This window comes from Cebus imitator, unplaced genomic scaffold (assembly GCF_001604975.1).
Source record: "Cebus imitator isolate Cc_AM_T3 unplaced genomic scaffold, Cebus_imitator-1.0 Scaffold62, whole genome shotgun sequence".
NCBI lineage: Eukaryota > Metazoa > Chordata > Mammalia > Primates > Cebidae > Cebus > Cebus imitator.
This window is the reverse complement of record NW_016107377.1, coordinates 1,120,049-1,139,991: the sequence shown is the minus strand read 5'-3', so window position 1 is coordinate 1,139,991 and position 19,943 is coordinate 1,120,049. Positions and strand designations below refer to the sequence as shown.

At 35.9% G+C, this 19,943-nt stretch overlaps 1 protein-coding gene across 5 annotated transcripts in view; it reads right to left on the bottom strand.

The window, feature by feature from the left end:
* Window positions 1–19,943, bottom strand: part of COP1 (COP1 E3 ubiquitin ligase) — a 172,480-nt gene that overhangs the window by 31,742 nt on the left and 120,795 nt on the right. For all 5 annotated transcript variants that reach the window (XM_017529941.2, XM_017529939.1, XM_017529940.2 and 2 more), the window contains 3 exons: window positions 12,672–12,789; window positions 11,618–11,742; window positions 9,780–9,940 (listed from right to left, as the gene is read on the bottom strand). In XM_017529941.2, the coding sequence (XP_017385430.1) occupies window positions 9,780–9,940; window positions 11,618–11,742; window positions 12,672–12,789 (404 nt within the window). The remainder of the gene's footprint in view (window positions 1–9,779; window positions 9,941–11,617; window positions 11,743–12,671; window positions 12,790–19,943) is intronic.

Here is a 19,943-nt window from a genome sequence, read left to right as displayed (position 1 = left end):
TTATATGAATTTGAAAAATAGATATGCCTTAAAGAAAAAAAAAAGACTGAGTTGTGAAATAGTCATGATGTGATGGTGAAGGGAAAGAAGAATATAATATAAATCTAATAAAACTATTAAGCCAATAATAAATGCCTATTTCTTTGTAGCTGCATACATTTAAAATTTTTTGTTGCTTGTGAAAATAGGCAAAACAGGCTGGAGATTATATCTCAAGGGGCAAAATGGTAATTTTGAAATAATTATATATGTACATATGAATGGTTCATGTCAGCAAAACTGCTTCTTAAATAGTAATTATTACCATTTAGTTTCAAGTGAGCCTATTAGATATTAGAAGTATCTCCCACCTCTACTTCAGCATCTCTTTGGTTCCAATTAATTACCATTTAATTAATTATACAACAAACAGGATAAAGGCCAAGCTTGAAGGGTTCTATCATTCATTACAAAAGTGATATATTAATTCTGCATTATGCACAAACATGGTGTGTAATTCTAGGGGTAATTAAAAATATCCTAATAGCAAACATGCATCTCTCTTACTGTGTATCAGGAACTGTTCCAAATGCTTTACATGTATTACCACATTTTAACATTATAACAACCCTAGAAGATAAGTGGCTACTATTATCAGCACTTTATAGAGATGAGGACACTGAAGCACAGCGTGGTTAAGGAACTTCTCCAGCAAGGTCACACAGCTGCTAAGTGGGGAATCTGATAATTTCAACCTAGGTAGCCTGCCTCTGCTCTAAGTGAAAATACTATGATGTCTTATTCGAGGAATTTGCAGGTTACACAAACACAAATACGGTACAAGATAGTATATTAATTCATTCAGCAAGTACTTTTAAAGGCCAAGAATCAGGAGAAATTAAAGTAAGCAAAAGATCTGCTTAAGAACACAAAGTTTCAGTTAAATGTTTCAGAATAGTATTTCATTATATAACAAATATTTTTGTTAGAAATAAAAATAGAAGAAAATTTAATTATATAACTGAAAACAAAGGTGTTTTCTTGTCTAAGATAGTTATAACTCTGCATAATCAAGTATTATAGCATAGTTGATAGGTTCCCAAGTCAAGTTTTGCTGCACTTCGTTTCAGGGAGGGAAAATAGGAAAGCTGTTATCCTGACCCCCTAGCTCCCCCAACCCTAGAGCTACAGAAACTTTTAGTATGAGTCTGGATGTCTCAAGCCACAACAGAAAATGTCTACCCTAATGACCACTGCTTTTTTTTTTTTCCTGATGATAAAGTATACTTTTTTTGGTCACTTCTGAAGAGCTAAGGGAGTATTAAGTGTCCTTTATAAGTACTGCCTTTTACTATTAGCTATCCACTTAGGATTAGTGAATAGATAAGTACATATGATATAGTTCAGAGCTGACAAAACAATAGGGTGCCTGCAGCCTCAGCAGAAGTTACTATGGACTCAGGGTCTACCCCCAACAAAAATACAGTATTATTATTCCCTTTACACAGGCATAATCACTTAGGAACGAATCATTTGTATACTTAAAATACTTCGTATTTCATTCTAATAGTTTCAGGTAAGAGTCATGCCACAGATCCACAGATATAGAACATATATAAATTCATCTACCTAACTCCAGTCTCTAGATAAAACACTGTTAACAAAAAAGACATGACTTTCATCTGAAATCTTTTTCTTTCTGCCTTCAGCATATCCTTTAAGGTATTCTTTAGTGTCAGTTTGCTGACTGAAAATTCTTCAGGTTTGTTTTAAAATGTCTTTATTTACCATTGTCTAGAGATTTTCACTGGATGTATAATTTTAGTTGCCAAATGTTTTCCTTCTCACACTAAATATCTGATTTCACTGTTGGCTTCCACTCTTTCATTGAGAAGTTGGCTGTCAGTCTAACTGACAATATTGTCTCTCTGCTTTTTTATTTTTTATTATACTTTAAGTTCTGGGGTACATGTGCAGAACTTGCAGGACTGTTGAATAGGTACACACATGCTGTGGTGGTTTGCTGTCTCCATCCCCCTGTCACCTACAACAGGCATTTCTCCCAATGTTATAATTCCCCAACCTCCACACCCCAGCTACCCCTCCCATAGCCCCCCAACCTCCAACAGACTCCAGTGTGTGATGTTCCCCTCCCTGTGTCCATGTGTTCTCATTGTTCAACACCCACTTATGAGTGAGAATATGTGGTGCTTGGTTTTCTGTTCTTGTGTCAGTTTGCTGAGAATGATGGTTTCCAGATTCATCTATGTCCTGCAAAGGACATAAATTCACCCTGTTTTATGGCTGCATAGTATTCCATGGTGTGTATGTCCCATGTTTTCTCTATCCAGTCTATCACTGATGGGCATTTGGGTTGATTCTAGGTCTTTGCTACCGTAAACAGTGCCGCAGTGAACATACCTATGCATGTGTCTTCATAATAGAACAATTTATAATCCTTTGGGTATATACCCAGTAATGGGATTGCTGGGTCAAATGGTATTTCTAGTTCTAGACCCTTGAGGAATTGCCACACTGTCTTCCACAATGGTTGAACTAATTTACACTCCCACCAACAGTGTAAAAGTGTTCCTATTTCTGCACATGCTCCCCAGCATCTGTTGTCTCCAGATTTTTAAATGATCGCCATTTTAACTGGCATGAGATGGTATATCTCAATGTAGTTTTGATTTGCATTTCTCTAATGACCAGTGATGATGAGCATTTTTTCATGGTTTTTTTGCCGCATAAATGTCTTCTTCTGAAAAATGTTCATATCCTTCGCCCACTTTTTGATGGGGTTGTTTTTTTCTTTTAAATTTGCTTTAGTTATTTGTAGAGTCTGGATATTAGCCCTTTGTCAGATGGGTAGCTTGAGAAAATTTTTTTCCATTCCACTGGTTGCCAGTTCACTGTAATGACTGTTTCGTTTGCTGTGCAGAAGCTCTGGAGTTTAATTAGATCCATTTGACTATTTTGGCTTCTGCAGCCATTGCTTTTGGTGTTTTAGTCATGAAGTCCTGGCCTATGCCTATGTCCTGGGGCAGGGAAGGAAAAAAAGGAATCTCTCTGAGGGAAGAGACAGTCTCTTCAATAAATGGTGTTGGGAAAACTGGATATCCACATGCAGAAGAATGAAGTTGCTTTTTTATCTCACACTATATACAACAATCAACTCAAAATGATTAGAAACTTAAACATAAGACTCAAAACTATAAAACTACCAGAAAACATAAAAGTTCCATAATAATGGTCTGGAAAATGTTTTGGCTACAACCCCCAAAAAGCAAAAACAGACAAGCATGAATGCATCAAACCATCAATATAAAGCTTCTGCACAACAAAGGAAACAACAGAAAGAAGAGACAACATATGGATTGGGAGAAAATATTCACAAATTATACATCAGTTAGGGTGTTAACCAAAATATATAAACAATTCCAACACCAAAACAACAAGAAAACAAATAACTCACTTAAAAAATGAGCAAAGGACCTGCATAAACACTTCTCAAAAAAAGATATACAAATAACAAACAGGTATATGAAAAATTGCTCAACATCATTAATCATCAGGGAAGTTTGAATTAAAACCACAATGAGATATCACCTCACACCTGCTAGAATTTCTATCATCAAAAAGACAAATGACACCTGTGAAATATGGCATGTTAAAAAAAGATGAAAGATAACAAGCGCTGGCAAGAATGTGGAGAAAAGGGAACCCTTGTAACGCTGTTGGTAGGAATGTAAATCAGTACAGCCCTTATAGAAAATAATATGGAGGTCCTCAAAAAACTAAATATAGAATGGCAGTATGACCTAGCAATCACACTTCTGGGCATTGAATCCCACTTCAATTTCAAAATAGTTGAAATTAGGACACTGAAAAAACATGTGCACTCTTTATTCATTGCATTATTCACAATAGCAAAGGTAAGAAATCGGCCTAAGTGCCTATCAACAAATGAATGGATAAGAAAATGTGGTATACAGCTGACTCTTGAAAAACACAGGTTTGAACTGTGAGGATCCACTTATATGCAGATTTCCTTCCTCTTCTGCCACTCCAGAGAAAGACCAACCCCACCTATTTCTTCTCCTTCTCACCCTACTCAATGTGAAGATAATGAGGATGAAGATCTTTATGATTCACTTCATCGAATGAATAGTAAATATATTTTCTCTAGTGATTTTCTTAATATTTTCTTTTCTCTAGCTCATTTCACTGTAAAAACACACTATATAGTGTGTGTTAATTTATGTTATTGGTAAGATTTCTAATCAACAGTAGGCTATTAGCAGTTAAGCTTTTGGGTCTGGGAATCAAATTATACCTAAATTTTCAACTGAGTGGAGGGTCAGTGCCCCTTTCCTTCATGTCATTCAAGGTTAAACTGTATATAAATAATGGAATACTATTCAGCTTTACATGAACCTGGAGGACATTATGCTAAGTAAAATAAACCATACAAAGAAAGAAATACTACATGATCTCACTTATATGAGGAATCTTAAAAAGTTGAACTCAGAGAAATGGAGAATAGAATGGTAGTTGCCAGAAGTGGGGGTGAGAGTGGGAGGATGCCAAAATGTTGGTCCAAGGCTCCAAAGTTTCAGCTAATTAGACCAAAAAAAAAAAAAAAAGTTTTTGAGATGTATTGCATAGCAGAGTGACTGCAGTTAATAATAATGTAATGGATATTTCAATATTGTTAAGAGAATATGATTTTAAATGTTCCCACTACAAAAAGAATCTGTATGTGAGATGACAGAGATGCTCAGTCATATGACCTTGAGAGAGATAATTTAGGGTATTTGGTAGAAGAAATTTCTAAGCAGCAAAGTATATAAGAGGTGTCCTGGGTGTTGTTAAAGGTATTCAGTTTCATAAGGGAAAAATGGCACAAAAGTTCAAAAAATTTGCAGCCTCACAATGTGATAGAAAATAAAATCCCATTTTCTGGGAATAAATTCAAACTGGCTACAGAAATTTGATTTAATCATTTCATAATGTACATGGACATGAAAATATCACATTGTACCCCATAAATACTTACAGTTATTATTTGCCAAAAGGAAAAGAAACGGATGGTTTAAAGGAATGAAAAATACTCCTCTGATATGGTTTGGGTGTGTCCTCACCCAAATCTCATCTTAAATTCCCATATGCTGTGGCAAGGACCCAGTGGGAGGTAACTGAATCATGAGGGCAAGTCTTTCCCAAACTGTTCTTGTGATAGTGAATACGTCTCATGAGATCTGATGGTTTTAAAAGGGGAGATTCTCTGAACAAGCTTTCTTCTCTTTTCTGCTGTCATGTGAGACGTGCCTTTCACCTTCTGCCATGATTATGAAGCCTCCCCAGCCACATGGAACTGTGAATCCAATAAATCGCTTTCTTTTGTAAATTATGCAGTCTCAAGTATGCCTTTATCAGCAGTGTGAAAATGGACTAATATAGTAAATTGGTACGAGAAGTGGGGTGCTGCTGAAAAGATACCCCAAAATGTGGAAGTGACTTTGGACCTGGTTAACAGGCCGAAGTTGGAGAGATTGGAACAGTTTAGGGGTCTCAGAAGAACACAGGAAAATGTGGGAAAGTTTGGAACTCCCTAAAGCCTTGTTCAATGGCTTTGACCAAAATGCTGATAATGATATGGACAATGAAATCCAAGCTGAGATAGTCTCAGATGGAGATAAGGAATTTGTTGGAAACTGGAGCAAAGACGACTCTTGTCATGTTTTAGCAAAGAGACTGGTGGAATTTTACCCCTGCCCTAGAAATCTGTGAAACTCTGACCTTGAGATAGATGATTTAGGCCATCTGGTAGAAGGAATTTATAAGCCAAAAATATACAAGAGTGACCTGGGTGCCATTAAAGACATTCAGTTTCATAATGGAAACACAGCATAAAAGTTTGAAAAATGTGCAGCCTCACAATGTGACAGAAAAGAAAATCCCATTTTCTGGTGAGAAAGTCAAGCTGGCTGCAGAAATTTGCACAAGTAACAAGGAGCCAAATGTTAATCCCCAAGACCATGGGCAAAATGTCTCCAGTGTTGTGGCAGAGGTCTTCATAGCATCCCCTCTCACCACAGGCTTGACGGCCTAGAAGAAAAATGTGGTTTCTTGGGCTGGGTCCAGGGTTCCAATGCTGTGTGTAGCCTAGGGACTTGGTGTCCCATGTCCCAGCCACTCGAGTGATGACTAAAAGGGGCAAAAACAGAACTCAGGCCATGGCTTCAGAGGGTGCAAGCCTCAAGCCTTGGCAGCTTCCATGTGGTATTGAGCCTGCGTGTGTACAGGAGTCAAGAACTGAGGTTTGGAAAGCTCTGCCTAGATTTTAGAGGATGTATGGAAATGCCTGGATATCCAGGCAGAAGTTTGCTGCAGGGATGGGGCTCTCAAGGATAACTTTAGCTAGGGCGGTGCAGAAAGGAAATATGGGGTTGAAGCCCTCACACAGAGTCCCTACTGGGGCACCACCTAGTGGAGCTGTGAGAAGAGGACCACCATCCACTAGATACCAAAATGATAGATCCACTGACAGCTTGTACCATTCACCTGGAAAAGTCACAGACACTCAATGCCAGCCCGTGAAAGCAGCCAGGAGGGAGACTGTACCCTGGGAGCCACAGGGGTGGAGCTGCCCAAGACCATGGGAACCCACTTATTACATTAGCATGACCTGGATGTGAGATATGGCGTCAAAGGAGATCATTTTGTAACTTTAAAATTTGACTGCCCCACATTCTGGACTTTCATGGGGCCTGTAGCTCCTCTGTTTAGGCCAATTTCTCCCATTTGGAATGGGTGTATTTACCCAATGCCTGCATTCCCATTGTATCTAGGAATTAACTAACTTGCTTTTGATCTTACAGGCTTATAGGGCGAAGGGACTTGCTTTGTCTCAGATAAGACGCTGGACTTTGGACTTTTTAGTTAAAGCTGAAATAAGTTAAGACTCTGGGAGACTGTTGAGAGGGCATGATTGGTTTTAAAATGTGAGGACACAAGATTTGGGAGGGGCTAGGAGTGAAATGATATTGTTTAGGTGTGTCCTCACCCAAATCTCATGTTTAATTCCCATGTGCTTTGGGAGGGACCCTGTGGGAAGTACTTGAATCATGGGTGCAGGTCTTTCCTTTGCTACTCTCATGATAGTGAATAAGTCTAATGAGATCTGATGGTTTTAAAAAGGGAACACAAGCTCTCTTGTCTACTGCCATATGAGACATGCCTTTTATCTTCTGCCATGATTGTGGGGCCTCTTCAGCCAAAACTGTGAGTCCAATAAACTTTTTTTTGGTAAACTGCCCAGTCTTGGGTATGTCTTTATTAGCAGCATGAAAACAGGCTAATACACTCTCTGTATTTTAGCTATTTTCAGCAATCTTACTATGTTGCAAGGTGTGACCATCCTACCACTGGTAGGGGTCATAGGATTAGATACAATAGGCTTTAATCTAGCCCTCAGTTAGATTTATAGAAGGATATAGGATAGAATTTAGCACACAGTATCTTAAAACTCTTAAAGACGCCAAACAATCATTCCCCCACATACACAAACAGTACTCACTATTGCCAGAGACAGTTGAGGTGCATGTGGTTTACCTCAATCCACAGATGTGTCCTGGTTTCCTGCCAATCTTACACTATTTAATTTTCATAGATGTAGGGCCCTTATGCCAATTCAGAGTTCTCTCACTCAGTCCAGGTGTGATGCCACAGATAAGTGTTCATAGTAAATTTAAGAGATATCTAGTTCCTGGTATATAACATTCCATGTTTCTCTTAACTCAGGATGTTTACAAGGAAATAGTGCTGTAAGAAGCCAGGCCCAAGGTCAGATTTTCAGGCAGGCCTACGTCTGTTAAAAGTCTAAGTATGACATTCTACCTTCAATCACATTGTAGATTTCTAGTCATTCCTTCTCTGCAGTTGAAAGGCTTACTGAATCTCTGCCTTGGTATCATGTATCAACTGAAGTTCTCAACAATAATCCCTTCTAATATTTGCTCTAGCTGCATTATTTCTCTTGCCTCCTTGTAGGTCAACTATTGAAGATGTTATAGGTTCTTACTTGATCCTTTATCTGATATCTGTACTTTTCCATCATTTTATCTTCTCATGCTTCCATATGTGTATTTTCTCCTAATTTACTTATCAGTTCATTAATTCTTATTTTTACTTTGTCTTCCATTCAACACATCCACTAATTCTTAACTTTTGTAATTTTTTTTCAACTCTGGGATTTTCATTCTAAAAATTGTTTCCAGTTCTCAGTTAAAATTTTCAGTCTTGTCTTTCATGTTGTAAGCACAGTTACTTTCAAGCTGTCTGGTAACTCTAATATTTGGAGCTGCTGTGACTCTAAATATTGGAGTTATCAGACAATATTATTTTCTATAGCCTGTTGCTTATGCTGGTTTAATTTATGCTGTCTTATCTTTTACTATGTCTGTTTATTTTTGATTGTACCCTAGTTACTGTAGTTACAAAACTGAAAAAAAAATAAATTAAGCCCTTAGATGATCTTATCTTTGTTCAGAGAGGATTTAAGTTTGCATCCTGTGGATATTACCAACCAAGGGTCACCTCAATTCAATTTCAGAGATTGATATGAAGTTTAGATGCAATTGCTATGAAGCTTTATCTTCTACTGGTTTCCCCTATACTATATCTGTTTGGGGACTTAAAACAAAGTAGTCACCCATACAATGACAGGCGCTAAGCTCCAGTCTCTGCAACCCTGTCAAGCTAGTGTAAGTGCTTTCACCCACTCCACCAAAACTGACAAATGCTCACAGGGGAAAAGCAGATTCAAAAGCCACAATCCTAATCTGGTCATTCTTTCCTGTATTTGTGTGCTTTCCAATGCTTTCAAATAGGTTTTTGTTTTTAAAATACATATATTTGGTCCTACTTTTCTAATTCTACTTGGAGGAAGGGTTGGTCCAAATTTTCTAGTATGTCAATTAGCAAAACTGGAAATGGACCCATGAAACTTTAAATAAGACAGCAACAGAATATATCTAATTAAACTGAAACTATATCTGAAATTTGAATTTTAAAATTACATAGTCAGAATTTCTTCATCAAAAATAAAACCGACTAAGCATGTAAAAAGCTATTTTAAAAATACAATACTAACAACTCATGTTTATATAAATCACGATAGTAACAAAAATTAGTTTTTCATATAACTTATGGAAAACCCTACACTTTAAAACATAATAGTAAAGTTTAAGGCAACTTCTCTTTATACAACCCAGTAGTATAACTTTCTCATCAAGAAACTAAACATGCTTAAATATTTGTATATAAATGTACTTTATAGAGAGCAACTCTACTGTGAAATAGTATTTAATTAGAGGAACATATAGGCCACTCTCCTTTACCTAAATTCTTTTTCTTTCTATTAACATACCAGCTCAGCTTAACGTTTATCAAGCATATACTGCACATAATCAATAAAGAAGATGAGACAGAATGTGTATTTTGGAGGAATTTCCAGTCTTATAGAAGAGATATAAAGAGACAATATGATAATGGTTATAACTGAGATATGCACTAGATGCTATGGGTCAGAGGGACACAATGACACCATGACATTGCTCTATTACTGTGCCTTTCAATCACTACCTAAAAATGACTATTGTCTTTGATGACACATTATAAACTGAAAAAAGTACATACCACATACCAATTTATATTTTAAAATTTAATTAAACCCTGTGTATTCATAATGCATGATATGAGACTCGAAGGTGAAAAAAGCTGATATGAAAACTTACCCCATCTGGTAGTGCCCTCCAGCACACAGCACTAACAAATTCATTTGTATCATCTTCTTTTCGGTCTTTGTCCAGAACACTTTTGACTGTATCAAACTTAAAAGTTAGCAAAGTCTTAGAAAGTCCTTTATAGTACAGGTAGAGAGAGTTATTCTCACTTCCTGAAAATAAACAATAATAATATTTTAGAATAGGAAAGCTTGGAATTAGAGCATCACATTCCAATAGTAATTATCACCCAAAGTTTTAGGTCAAAGATCTTTTATGGTCAAATTTGAAAGGCTAGATCACAGGACTAATTAGAAATTATGTAAGAAAAGGATTCTTGGACAAAAGCTATACTTTACTAATCTAAAGAAACAATCAGTGTTGAATGATATAACAACACTGATCATTCTAAGGCTGAAATTACCCTATAAAATCATTTATATATATCATTTTTTTTTTTTCTGAGGGACTGGAGATGGGGCTGGAGAAGGGGGTTGACCAGGGCTTCCCGAGGGTTTGTCTGGGGCCTCAGCTGAGGCCAGGGGAGGCTGAGGAAGAGGATCCTGGACTGGCTTCTGGGGTCAGGTTAGGGCCTTCTGCTGCCTGGTCTCTTCCGCGTGTAGGCTCTGGCCCATGAGTTGGGGGTTCTTGGCCATCATCCAGAGGGCTTAATGTGGGTCCAGACAGCACTTTCATTGTAAATGTCATCACTACAGTTGTAGCTACAAGCAGCAGCTTCTCAACGCACTCCGGCATCACATTGTGAAGGTGGCTAAGGTGGAAGTGCAGGGCAGGCCGGCCCACCAGCTGCTCCTGGCACAGCGGGCATCTATACTTGGGCTGCACTGCATGCTGAGAGGCTGTATGAGCCCTCACCTGGCTGGACTCTGGGCTCAGGATGCTGCAGTATGGAGAGCAGTAGACCATGGTCTGGTTGGCACTGTCTCTAGAAGGGCCAGTCTTGGTGCAAAAGTAATTGTGGTTTTGTCATTACTTTTAATTACTTTCGCACCAACCTAATAATAAGCCTATAGTAGAATCAGAAATATGTTATTACAGCAAGGATCTTAAATTACATTTAGAAAGATTTCCATTTAGAGAAGTAAAAGAAAGTCGTGGCACTTACATAGGCAAATTTTAACAGCATACACAATTTATTTCCATTTCTCAGTATAGGAATTATTCTATTAATGGTCTATGAACTGTAATTTTGAGCCATCTATTAAGATAGGATAATTGTTGCAGATATTTGCTTTGGCATTCTCATACATACTTGGAGAAAGTAAACTGTGCTGAATAAAGGCCAAGTCATTTAAAAGTAATGATCAAAGCTCATATATTCAATGCATTAGACATATCTGAGCCTTCAAATATCAAATTTCATTTTTCTATTTCTTATTTAAATTTGTATAAATTATCAACAATAAAAGTCCTAGAATAACAGATCAATGCTAAGCAAATAGATTACTTCATGAAGAGAAGAACAGATAGAGAAAAATGAATATCAAATTTAGAAGACACATAATGTCTCCAAGATTGGAAATATTATTAATAGAACTTAATCTTTTCTGTCTCCTAAACAATATCTAAAGAATTATGTTATAATGGAGAATGACCGTAAAACAGTTAAAAATTTCGTGTTATTTCAGGTGTTCAGGGTTTGTACACAATAAAAAAGAGAAGGACTAATGCTCTTCTAGTACTACACGAGGAAAATCAATAGTGCTGGGGCATCAAGCCTATTATACTATCTTCTGAGTGCACAGACCTTTTCCTTAGTAGTCTATTTCCATTGAATTGAATTTCAAATACCTGTTAAAAAAGTTCCTGGAAACGATGGTTTCACTTACCACAAGCTATATAATCTCCATTGGAAGCCAAGCCTACAAAGTTTTTTTCATTGATATGACCCTTGAAGGAACGTAGGCAGTATGGTTTCCCTACATTCCACAGTTTTAGCTGACTGTCTGTTGAGCTGAGGAAAAGTACAAAGAGTAAGAACATAGTTAAAATTTCTTGTCACGAAACTCATCACTGCTAATTAGAAGCAATGCAGTTTGCTCTGGAGCCAGACTGAGTTAGAATGTTCATCTGTTGGCTGGGCATGGTGGCTCACACTTGTAATCCCAGCACTTTGGGAGGCCGAGGCAGGTGGATCACCTGAGGTCAGGAGTTCAAGACCAGCCTGGCCAATATGGTGAAACCCTGTCTCTACTAAAAATGCAAAAATTAGCCAGGCATAGTGGAATGCACCTGTAGTTCCAGCTACTGGAGACGCTGAGGCAGGAGAATCACTTGAATCCAGGAGGCAGAGGTTGCAGTGAGCCGTGACAACACCACTGCACCCAAGCCTGGGTGACAAAGTAAGACTCTGCCCCAGAAAAAAATAAAAAAAGTTTTCTTTTTAACATATTTAAAACTCACCATGAAATCACAGAGAAATGAACATGTCAGTGTAAAAGCCAAACAAGTGATATTTAAAACCAAAAATAATTCTACGACTATACTGCAAGTAGATAAAATATGTAATATTAGTTGACTTTAATAAATAAAATACTTCTTATTCCATTGCATTAACTATGTTGTTTATCTCTTCTTGAGAAGCAGTAGCTAAAATCTAATCCAGTTCAAATGCGACTAAACATATGAAGATTAGATAAGGGGAGAGGGTATATAAATAACTAGTGTCTTCAGATTTTATCCACAAATTACACATAAAAGTGTGTAATACAGATCGGAACCCAAACGCTTTTAATTGGACAAGACATAAAAAATCTACTATTTAAGAAAAAGTACATACACTCCAATATTATAGTTTACATACACCCTCAGTGACATTACAAACTAGTAAGTTAAGTACAGAGCTCTGTATTAAGCTCAATCTCTGAGTAGAGTAATACTCACGCAGAGACAATTTCCTCACCACTCACAAACTTTGCATAAGAGACTGCTTTTCGGTGTCCTTTGAATACCATGATTGGCTGTTTAGTGTTACGAAGATCATAGTAGTGGACACAGTGATCTAAAACAAAATAAAATTAGATAAATGTAGTAAACGCAGAAATGGAAAGTAAAGTAAATTTTAATTGTTTTTTTTTTTCATTAAAAGTTTCACATATAATGTCTAATCTCTAACAGCCAGAAAACTGAGGAAAAGAAATCCTTTTCAGAAATAAGACAGGCTCTAAAAAAGAGAGTAACAAGGGTTCAAAATAATAGACAACTTAAAAATCATTCTTTATGTTTTAATGGCTTCATTAAAAAATGTTAATATAAACATTGGGACATCTGGATAAACATAATGCTATATAATCTTATTTCCCACATTTGCCTTAAAAAACCATTATTTAGATATATTTTGTATATAATAAAATACACATGCTGAAAATATTGTATACAGTTCAACAATCTTTACTAAATTTTACCAGCAGTTCAACCATCACCATATATCAGTTTTAGAAGATTTTTGCACTCCAATAAGATCACTCATTTGCCATCTACCATCACAGGCAACCTCTATTCCTGTCTGTCTCTATAAATTCTTTATATAAATAATATATAATGTAGCTTCTGTGTATAGCTTCTTACATGTTGCATAATGTTCTGATTTGAGGTTCAACTATTTTTCAACATGTGTTAGCAGCTCTTTTTTATTGCTGAATAGTATCCACCATGTGGATGTACCACATTTTGTCAATCAACTCACCAGGTGATGGACATTTGTTTCCATTTTTTGATAATTATGAATAATGCTGATATGAACAATCACAATTAAGTGTTTGTGTGGACACGTTTTCATATCTCTTGGGTAGATACCTAGAAAAGTAGCTATTGGGCCATATGGTAATATTAAACTTTTAAGAAATGGACTGTTTACTGCATCATTCTTTATTGCCATCAGCAACACATGAGGGTTCCAGTTTACATGAATTTTAAAAAATATCTGAACTCAAGGCGTTTCTCAGATATATGTTTTATAATTTTTTTTCAAACATTCTGTTGCTTTTGTTTATAATTGCTTAATGGTATATTTTAAAGAATAAAAGTGTTGAATCTTAGATGTGAAATTCCCTTTTTTCTCTTTACTAGACCACATTTTTCATGTTGCAAACAAGAAATCTTTGACTAATCCAAGGTATTAAAGATTTTCTCCTATTTCTAAAATTATTTTAGTTCTTGCATCTAAGGCTGTGACATTACATTAAGTTTTACTAACACTGCTTGTTGAACAGACTCGCCTTTACTGAATGAATTTCCTTGGCACCTTTGCTGATAATGAATTCATGATAAATAAGGATTTACTTCTGATTTAATTCTAACCAATTGATCTATATACATCTACCATTCTACTAGTACAAACTGTCTTGATAACTCTAGCTTTAAGTTTTTAAATTGGGAAGAAATATTTTCCAACTCTGTTGTTCTTTTTCAAAATTGTTTAGGGTCCCCTGGTCTTTGGCATTTTCATATAAATTTTAGGATTTTTTGGTGAAAAAAGCCTGATGAATTTTTGTTTGTTTGTTTAGACAGAGTTTCACTCTGCTGCCCAGACTGGAATGCGTGGAGCAATCTGATCACTGCAACCTCTATCCTCCTGGGTTCAGAATTACTATTTTAGTCAATTGTCTTTCAATCCTTTTCTGGTTTAGAAAAAGAAAGAGCAGCTTGCTGCCAGAGCTCATTTAATTTTACATAAACACACTCTTCAAGGCTACTGCAAATCTGACTGATTTTGAGTGTGAAAATAAAATATAAAACTGTCCTTGGAGTTATTTCTAAACAGAAGTACATCAGAATTGTCTGAATCATCAAAATTGTCTATTTTAAAGAAACTGGATTCATCAAATGAATCTCTGGCCAGAACCATTTGAGTATAATGTTAACATCACGCGTAAGAATGCCATGCTTTCTAGGATTTGACATTTTAAGTGATCGATAATATATCTGTCAAATTTTCCCGATTTTCATTTGTGTAAATGTAAATACCATACTAAAAACAAAATACTATAGACAGAATGAGGTCTTTTGTTTCCAAAGTTGATATATTAGAGTGATGTGAAAATAATGATAAAAGCGAGATATTCTGTGGCAAAGTTAACTCAGGGTAAACAACTGCAGCCACAAGTGCCACCAGCAAGTGTTCTGAGGACAGATGAGTAAAAGGTTAAATCAGAAGAAAAATTCTTTACAAAAATGCATCTAAACTATCTTTTTAATATACCGATACGATTATCTTAACCAGTTCTTTTTATTACTTTATGGACTTACATTACAGTCTAGTATCCCTTTATTTTGGCCTGCAGAACTCACTAGTATTTCTTTTTCTTTTTTACAGGTGATTTTATTTGGGTAGAGAAAAGAGAAGGAAAAGGAGAAGACTTCTTATGAAGAGTGTGGAAGGGGATTCTAGAGGGGAAATCCCAGAGGGGAAAGGGAGCTCCCACCATGTGGGAGGGGATTCCAGAGAGCTGGAAATCTCTACTATTTCTTACAGGGTTAAGTCTCCTACAAAGAACTCACTCAGTTTATCTAAGAGTATCTTAAGTTCTCCTTCATTTTTGACGAACAGTTTTGCTGTATGTAAAATTCTTTATTGGCAATCTTTTCAATATTTTAAACATATCCCACTGCCTACTGGCAGTCATGGTTTCTGATGAGAATTCAGCTGTTAATCTTAATGAGTATCCCTGGTACTTGTTGAGCAACTTTTTGATTGCTGTTTCCAGATTCTCTCCCTGCCTTTCAGTAGTTTCAATATGATGTGATTAGGTGTGCATCTTACCTACTTGGAGTCTATTGAGCTTCTTGGATGTGTGGATTGATGTTTTCCATCCAATTTGGGAAAATACTGGCTATTATTTCTTTGAATATTTTCTACACACCACCCCCTAACTTTTGGAAGTCTAAAAATGTTGGCATGTTTGATGGTGTCGCCAGGTTTCTGATGTTCATTTTTTTCATTCTTTTTCTTTGTATTATTTACAATGGATAATCACAACTGACCTATCTCCCAGTTTACTGATTCCTTGACAGCTCAAATTTTCTCATTAATCTAATGAATTTTTCATGTTTAGTTATGATACTTTCAACGACAGAATTTTTATTTGTTTTTATCTCTGTTAATATTCTCTATTTGATGAAGTATATTTGTCATTTTTTCCTTTAACTCTTTGTGGTTTAATTGCCTTTTTGAATATATTTGTAATAGGTAATTTAAAGTCTCTGTTTAATAAGCCCTATATCTAGGATAATTTCCACTAAGAATTTTTCTTGTTTATACTTTTATTGAAAAGTAGACATTTTGGAAAATATTATGTGGCAATTGTAGACTCAGATCTTCCTGGTTTTCTTCCAGCTTAGGTTTTTGCTATTGGTGGTGTTGCTGTTTGTGGTTTAGTGACTTCTCTGGGACTACATCTTTCAGCCTGTAATTTCTACTGCATGGAGCCACTGACATCTTTAATGAGTTTTTAATTTATTTTTGTTTTGATTTTTAAGTCCAGCTGAGTAAGAGTTATTCCTAGGTCAGCAACACTTAGTAGTAACAAGATTTCTTTAAATGCTTTGCATCATTATGTCTTCTACCCTCCGCCAAAGGGATCTGTGTGTATGATGGCGAATGCTTTCAAAGCTTAAATCTGCCTTATCCTTCACTTCCTGCTCAGCAGAGATGAAGACTGGGAGTCTCTTCAGTTTTTGCTGGATATGCACACTACACCTTGCACATGTGCATAGCATTCTACAACTAGGTATATGTCAGAGCTTCTTGACTCCCATCTTTTGTTGTCCAGATCTTCATTTTAAATTTTTGGCTGTGTCCTTGATTGCCCAACTGGTAGTACAGTCTGACATAGCTGTGATACAGCACTAATTATTTGCAACAATACTGTGGGTATGGGCAGGTATTTTCCCATGAAGATTTTGAGTTGGGTCAAACAGTAACAATACTCCAGTATTTCACAATTCAAAAGTATTTTAATAAATAATTTTTCAAGTTATTTCATAAGAATAATTTGGTATTATAAAAATAACGTAGTACTGCATAATAATATACTAACTTATTATCAAGTTAATACAAAAGGGGTGTAATATATAAAAGATAAAGGCATATAAGGTTAAATTTGGTAATTGTGTACTGCTGAAAAGTTTTACAGTAGCTAAAAACTGTGTAATGCACAAAGGTTCTACAGTGAGGTATAATATGGCAGATGTTTCTAGGCAGACAACCTCAAAAGAAACTGTATGGAGTACTCAGAACCCATTTACTATTTCAAGAGGTAACTTATTTTCAGCAAAAAATGTACCAGTTAATCCAATTATTGTTATTATGCCATATTTTGAATTTTCTTGATTTTATATTTTTATTGCTTTTATTAATAATTAGAATTTGTTCTGAGTTTATAGTTACTTAAGAGATAGGAGCATATGAGGATGGTCTACAGCATTACAGTACACACACACACACACACACACACACACGAACACACACACATATATATATATATATATAGTAATAGCATTATGATGTTAAAAGTTTAGGTTACTTGGGGGGGTCCACGGTAATTTTCTTTTCTTTATAAAGGAGGGTATATCTTTATATTTCTAAAGCATTGCCACAATTGAAAAAGTATGCTTAATAATGAGGAGTTAGAGTATAGTCCATTTCTGTTTATCTTCTTCCCCTAACTTTAGCTTTGAAAAAAACAGGATAATGAATAACCTTGTACATTTACTCTAGACTCACCAACTATAAATGTTTCACCATATTTGCTTTATCCACCCTCAAACCCACACTCTGTATCTCCTCTCTCTCTCTCCTCTCTCCACCCCCCGCCCCGCACCTTGGAACCACTTTAAGTTTCAAACATCAGGATATTTGACTTTTAAAACCTTCAGCCTCTACCTTCTACAAACATGATATAATATATTGTGCATCTTATATTCAGGTATCTCCCAAATGTTTAAAAAAGGCCTGAACATTTATTTAGTTTTTACTAATGGGTCACTCATTGTATTTAGTTGCCATGTCTCTGGTATGTTATATAAAAGATTTCATAATATTGTTATATTTGAAGCACTGAGGACTGTTGTTTTGCACATTGTTCAACACATCTGAATTTGTCTAAATGTCTTATTATTTTCAAATTAAATGTTTTGGCAAAAATACTATGAAGGTGATGGTCCTTCCTACCATATCACAAGAAGTGGCACATGTTTGTTCCAATGGTGATGCTAAATTTGATTACTTAGATGACCTTCTGGTCTCTTCAGTGTAAAGGGTTTCTGTCTCTTTTATTTCAATTGTTAAACCAAATGATGCTATTTCCACAGCCATTAAGAAGAAAACAAATACATTTTCTTTTTTACGCAGCTAAAAGTCAAATGTCAGCAAATAGCCAAGTGACAAAACCATACAAATACTTTCTTTAAGACAACAAGATTAATTAATATGTGACTCCTCATAGAATCTCAATGCTAAATGACAAGTTGATGTCAATATCACCATTTATAGAAATAAAATTGTCAATGTCAACATTCCTCTGTAGTGATAGAAACCTGGGGACAGATTAAAGTACATTTTAAAGGCTGATTTTTAATTATAGGGAATAGTGAAAAGAAAACTTAAATCTCTCTTAATATTCCCCTTTCAACATGCTTTCTAATTAAAACAGATTTTAATTCATCTCAGTTTTAGTTGATATCTTAAAGTTTTCATTGATGTGAAAAACAAAGTAACGTGGTGGCAATGATTCAAAACTTATGCTTTATAAAACTAGAATCGTGTTGTCCAGTACAGTAGTTACTAGTCACATGTGGTTATTCAAAATTAAACTAAAGCTTAAGTTTCTCAGTAACACCAGCTACAGTTCAAGTGCTCAACAACCAAATGTAGCCTGAAGTATTATTGCAGTTCTATTTGACAGTTTTGATAGAAAATAACTAATTACAAATATCTAAGGTGTAGTAAGTAGAAATTCCATTTCCATTAAAGTGAAGAGAATAACCAAAATGGAATAATAAACTCCAAATACTTAAGACACTGATTTTCACATTCACTAATTGCGTGAGTTAACCCTCCCTTTCTTTTTTCTCATTAATGTACTCCATAAAGTGGAGAGTATGCTTGTCATACCATCTTAACAATCAGATCAACCTTTCTAGACAATGTGAGATTCAAATTTTCCAACTATTCAAAATGTTGAGCCTCAAAACAGTAACTGTTTTGTGGCTAGAGGGAATGTAGGAATATAATACACAGAGACATTTATATTTAAGGCATTTATATACAGTCATGTGCTAGATAATGACATTTCACAATGATATATGATGGTGGTGCCGTAAAATTATAATGCAGCTGAAAAGTTCCTATCACACAGTGACTTTGTAGCTATCAATAGTAACTTTGTAGAAACTATTCCTAAGTTTTTGGTGATTCTGGTGTACACAAATCTACTACAATGACAATAAAATAAAAGTATACCACATACAATTATGTATAGTACACAATATACGATAATAAACAATTGTTACTGGCTTATGTATTTACTATACTTCTTAATCATTATTTTAGAGTATACTCTCATTAATTTAAAAAAAAATGGTAATACAGCCTCAGGAAGCTGGGCACAGTGGTGTGTGCTTGTATCCCAGCAACTTGGGAGGTTGAGGCAGGACGACTGCTTGAGCCCAAGAGTTTGAGGCTGCAGTGTGTTAAGACTGTGCCTATGGGGATCCGGGATCCAAGATGGCGGTTTAGGAACAGCTCAGGATTGCAGCTCCCAGTGAAAGCGCAGAGGCTGCTGCAGGTGATCCGCAGGCAAGCAGGGCCTGGAGTGGACCTCAGCAGACCTACGGCAGAGGGGCCAGACTGTCAGAAGGAAAACCAAGAAACAGAAATAACCTCATCATCAACAAACAGAATGTCCACTCAGAGACCCAATCTGAAAGCCAGCAACTACAAAGACGACAGGTGGATAAATCCATAAAGATGGGAAGAAACCAGCGCAAAAAGGATGAAAACACCCGAAACCAGAACACCTCTCCTCCTACAAGGGATCACACTCCTCACCAGCAAGGGAACAAGGTTGGATGGAGAACGAGTGTGATGAAATGACAGAATCAGACTTCAGAAGGTGGGTAGTAAGAAACTTCTGTGAACTAAAAGAACATGTTCTA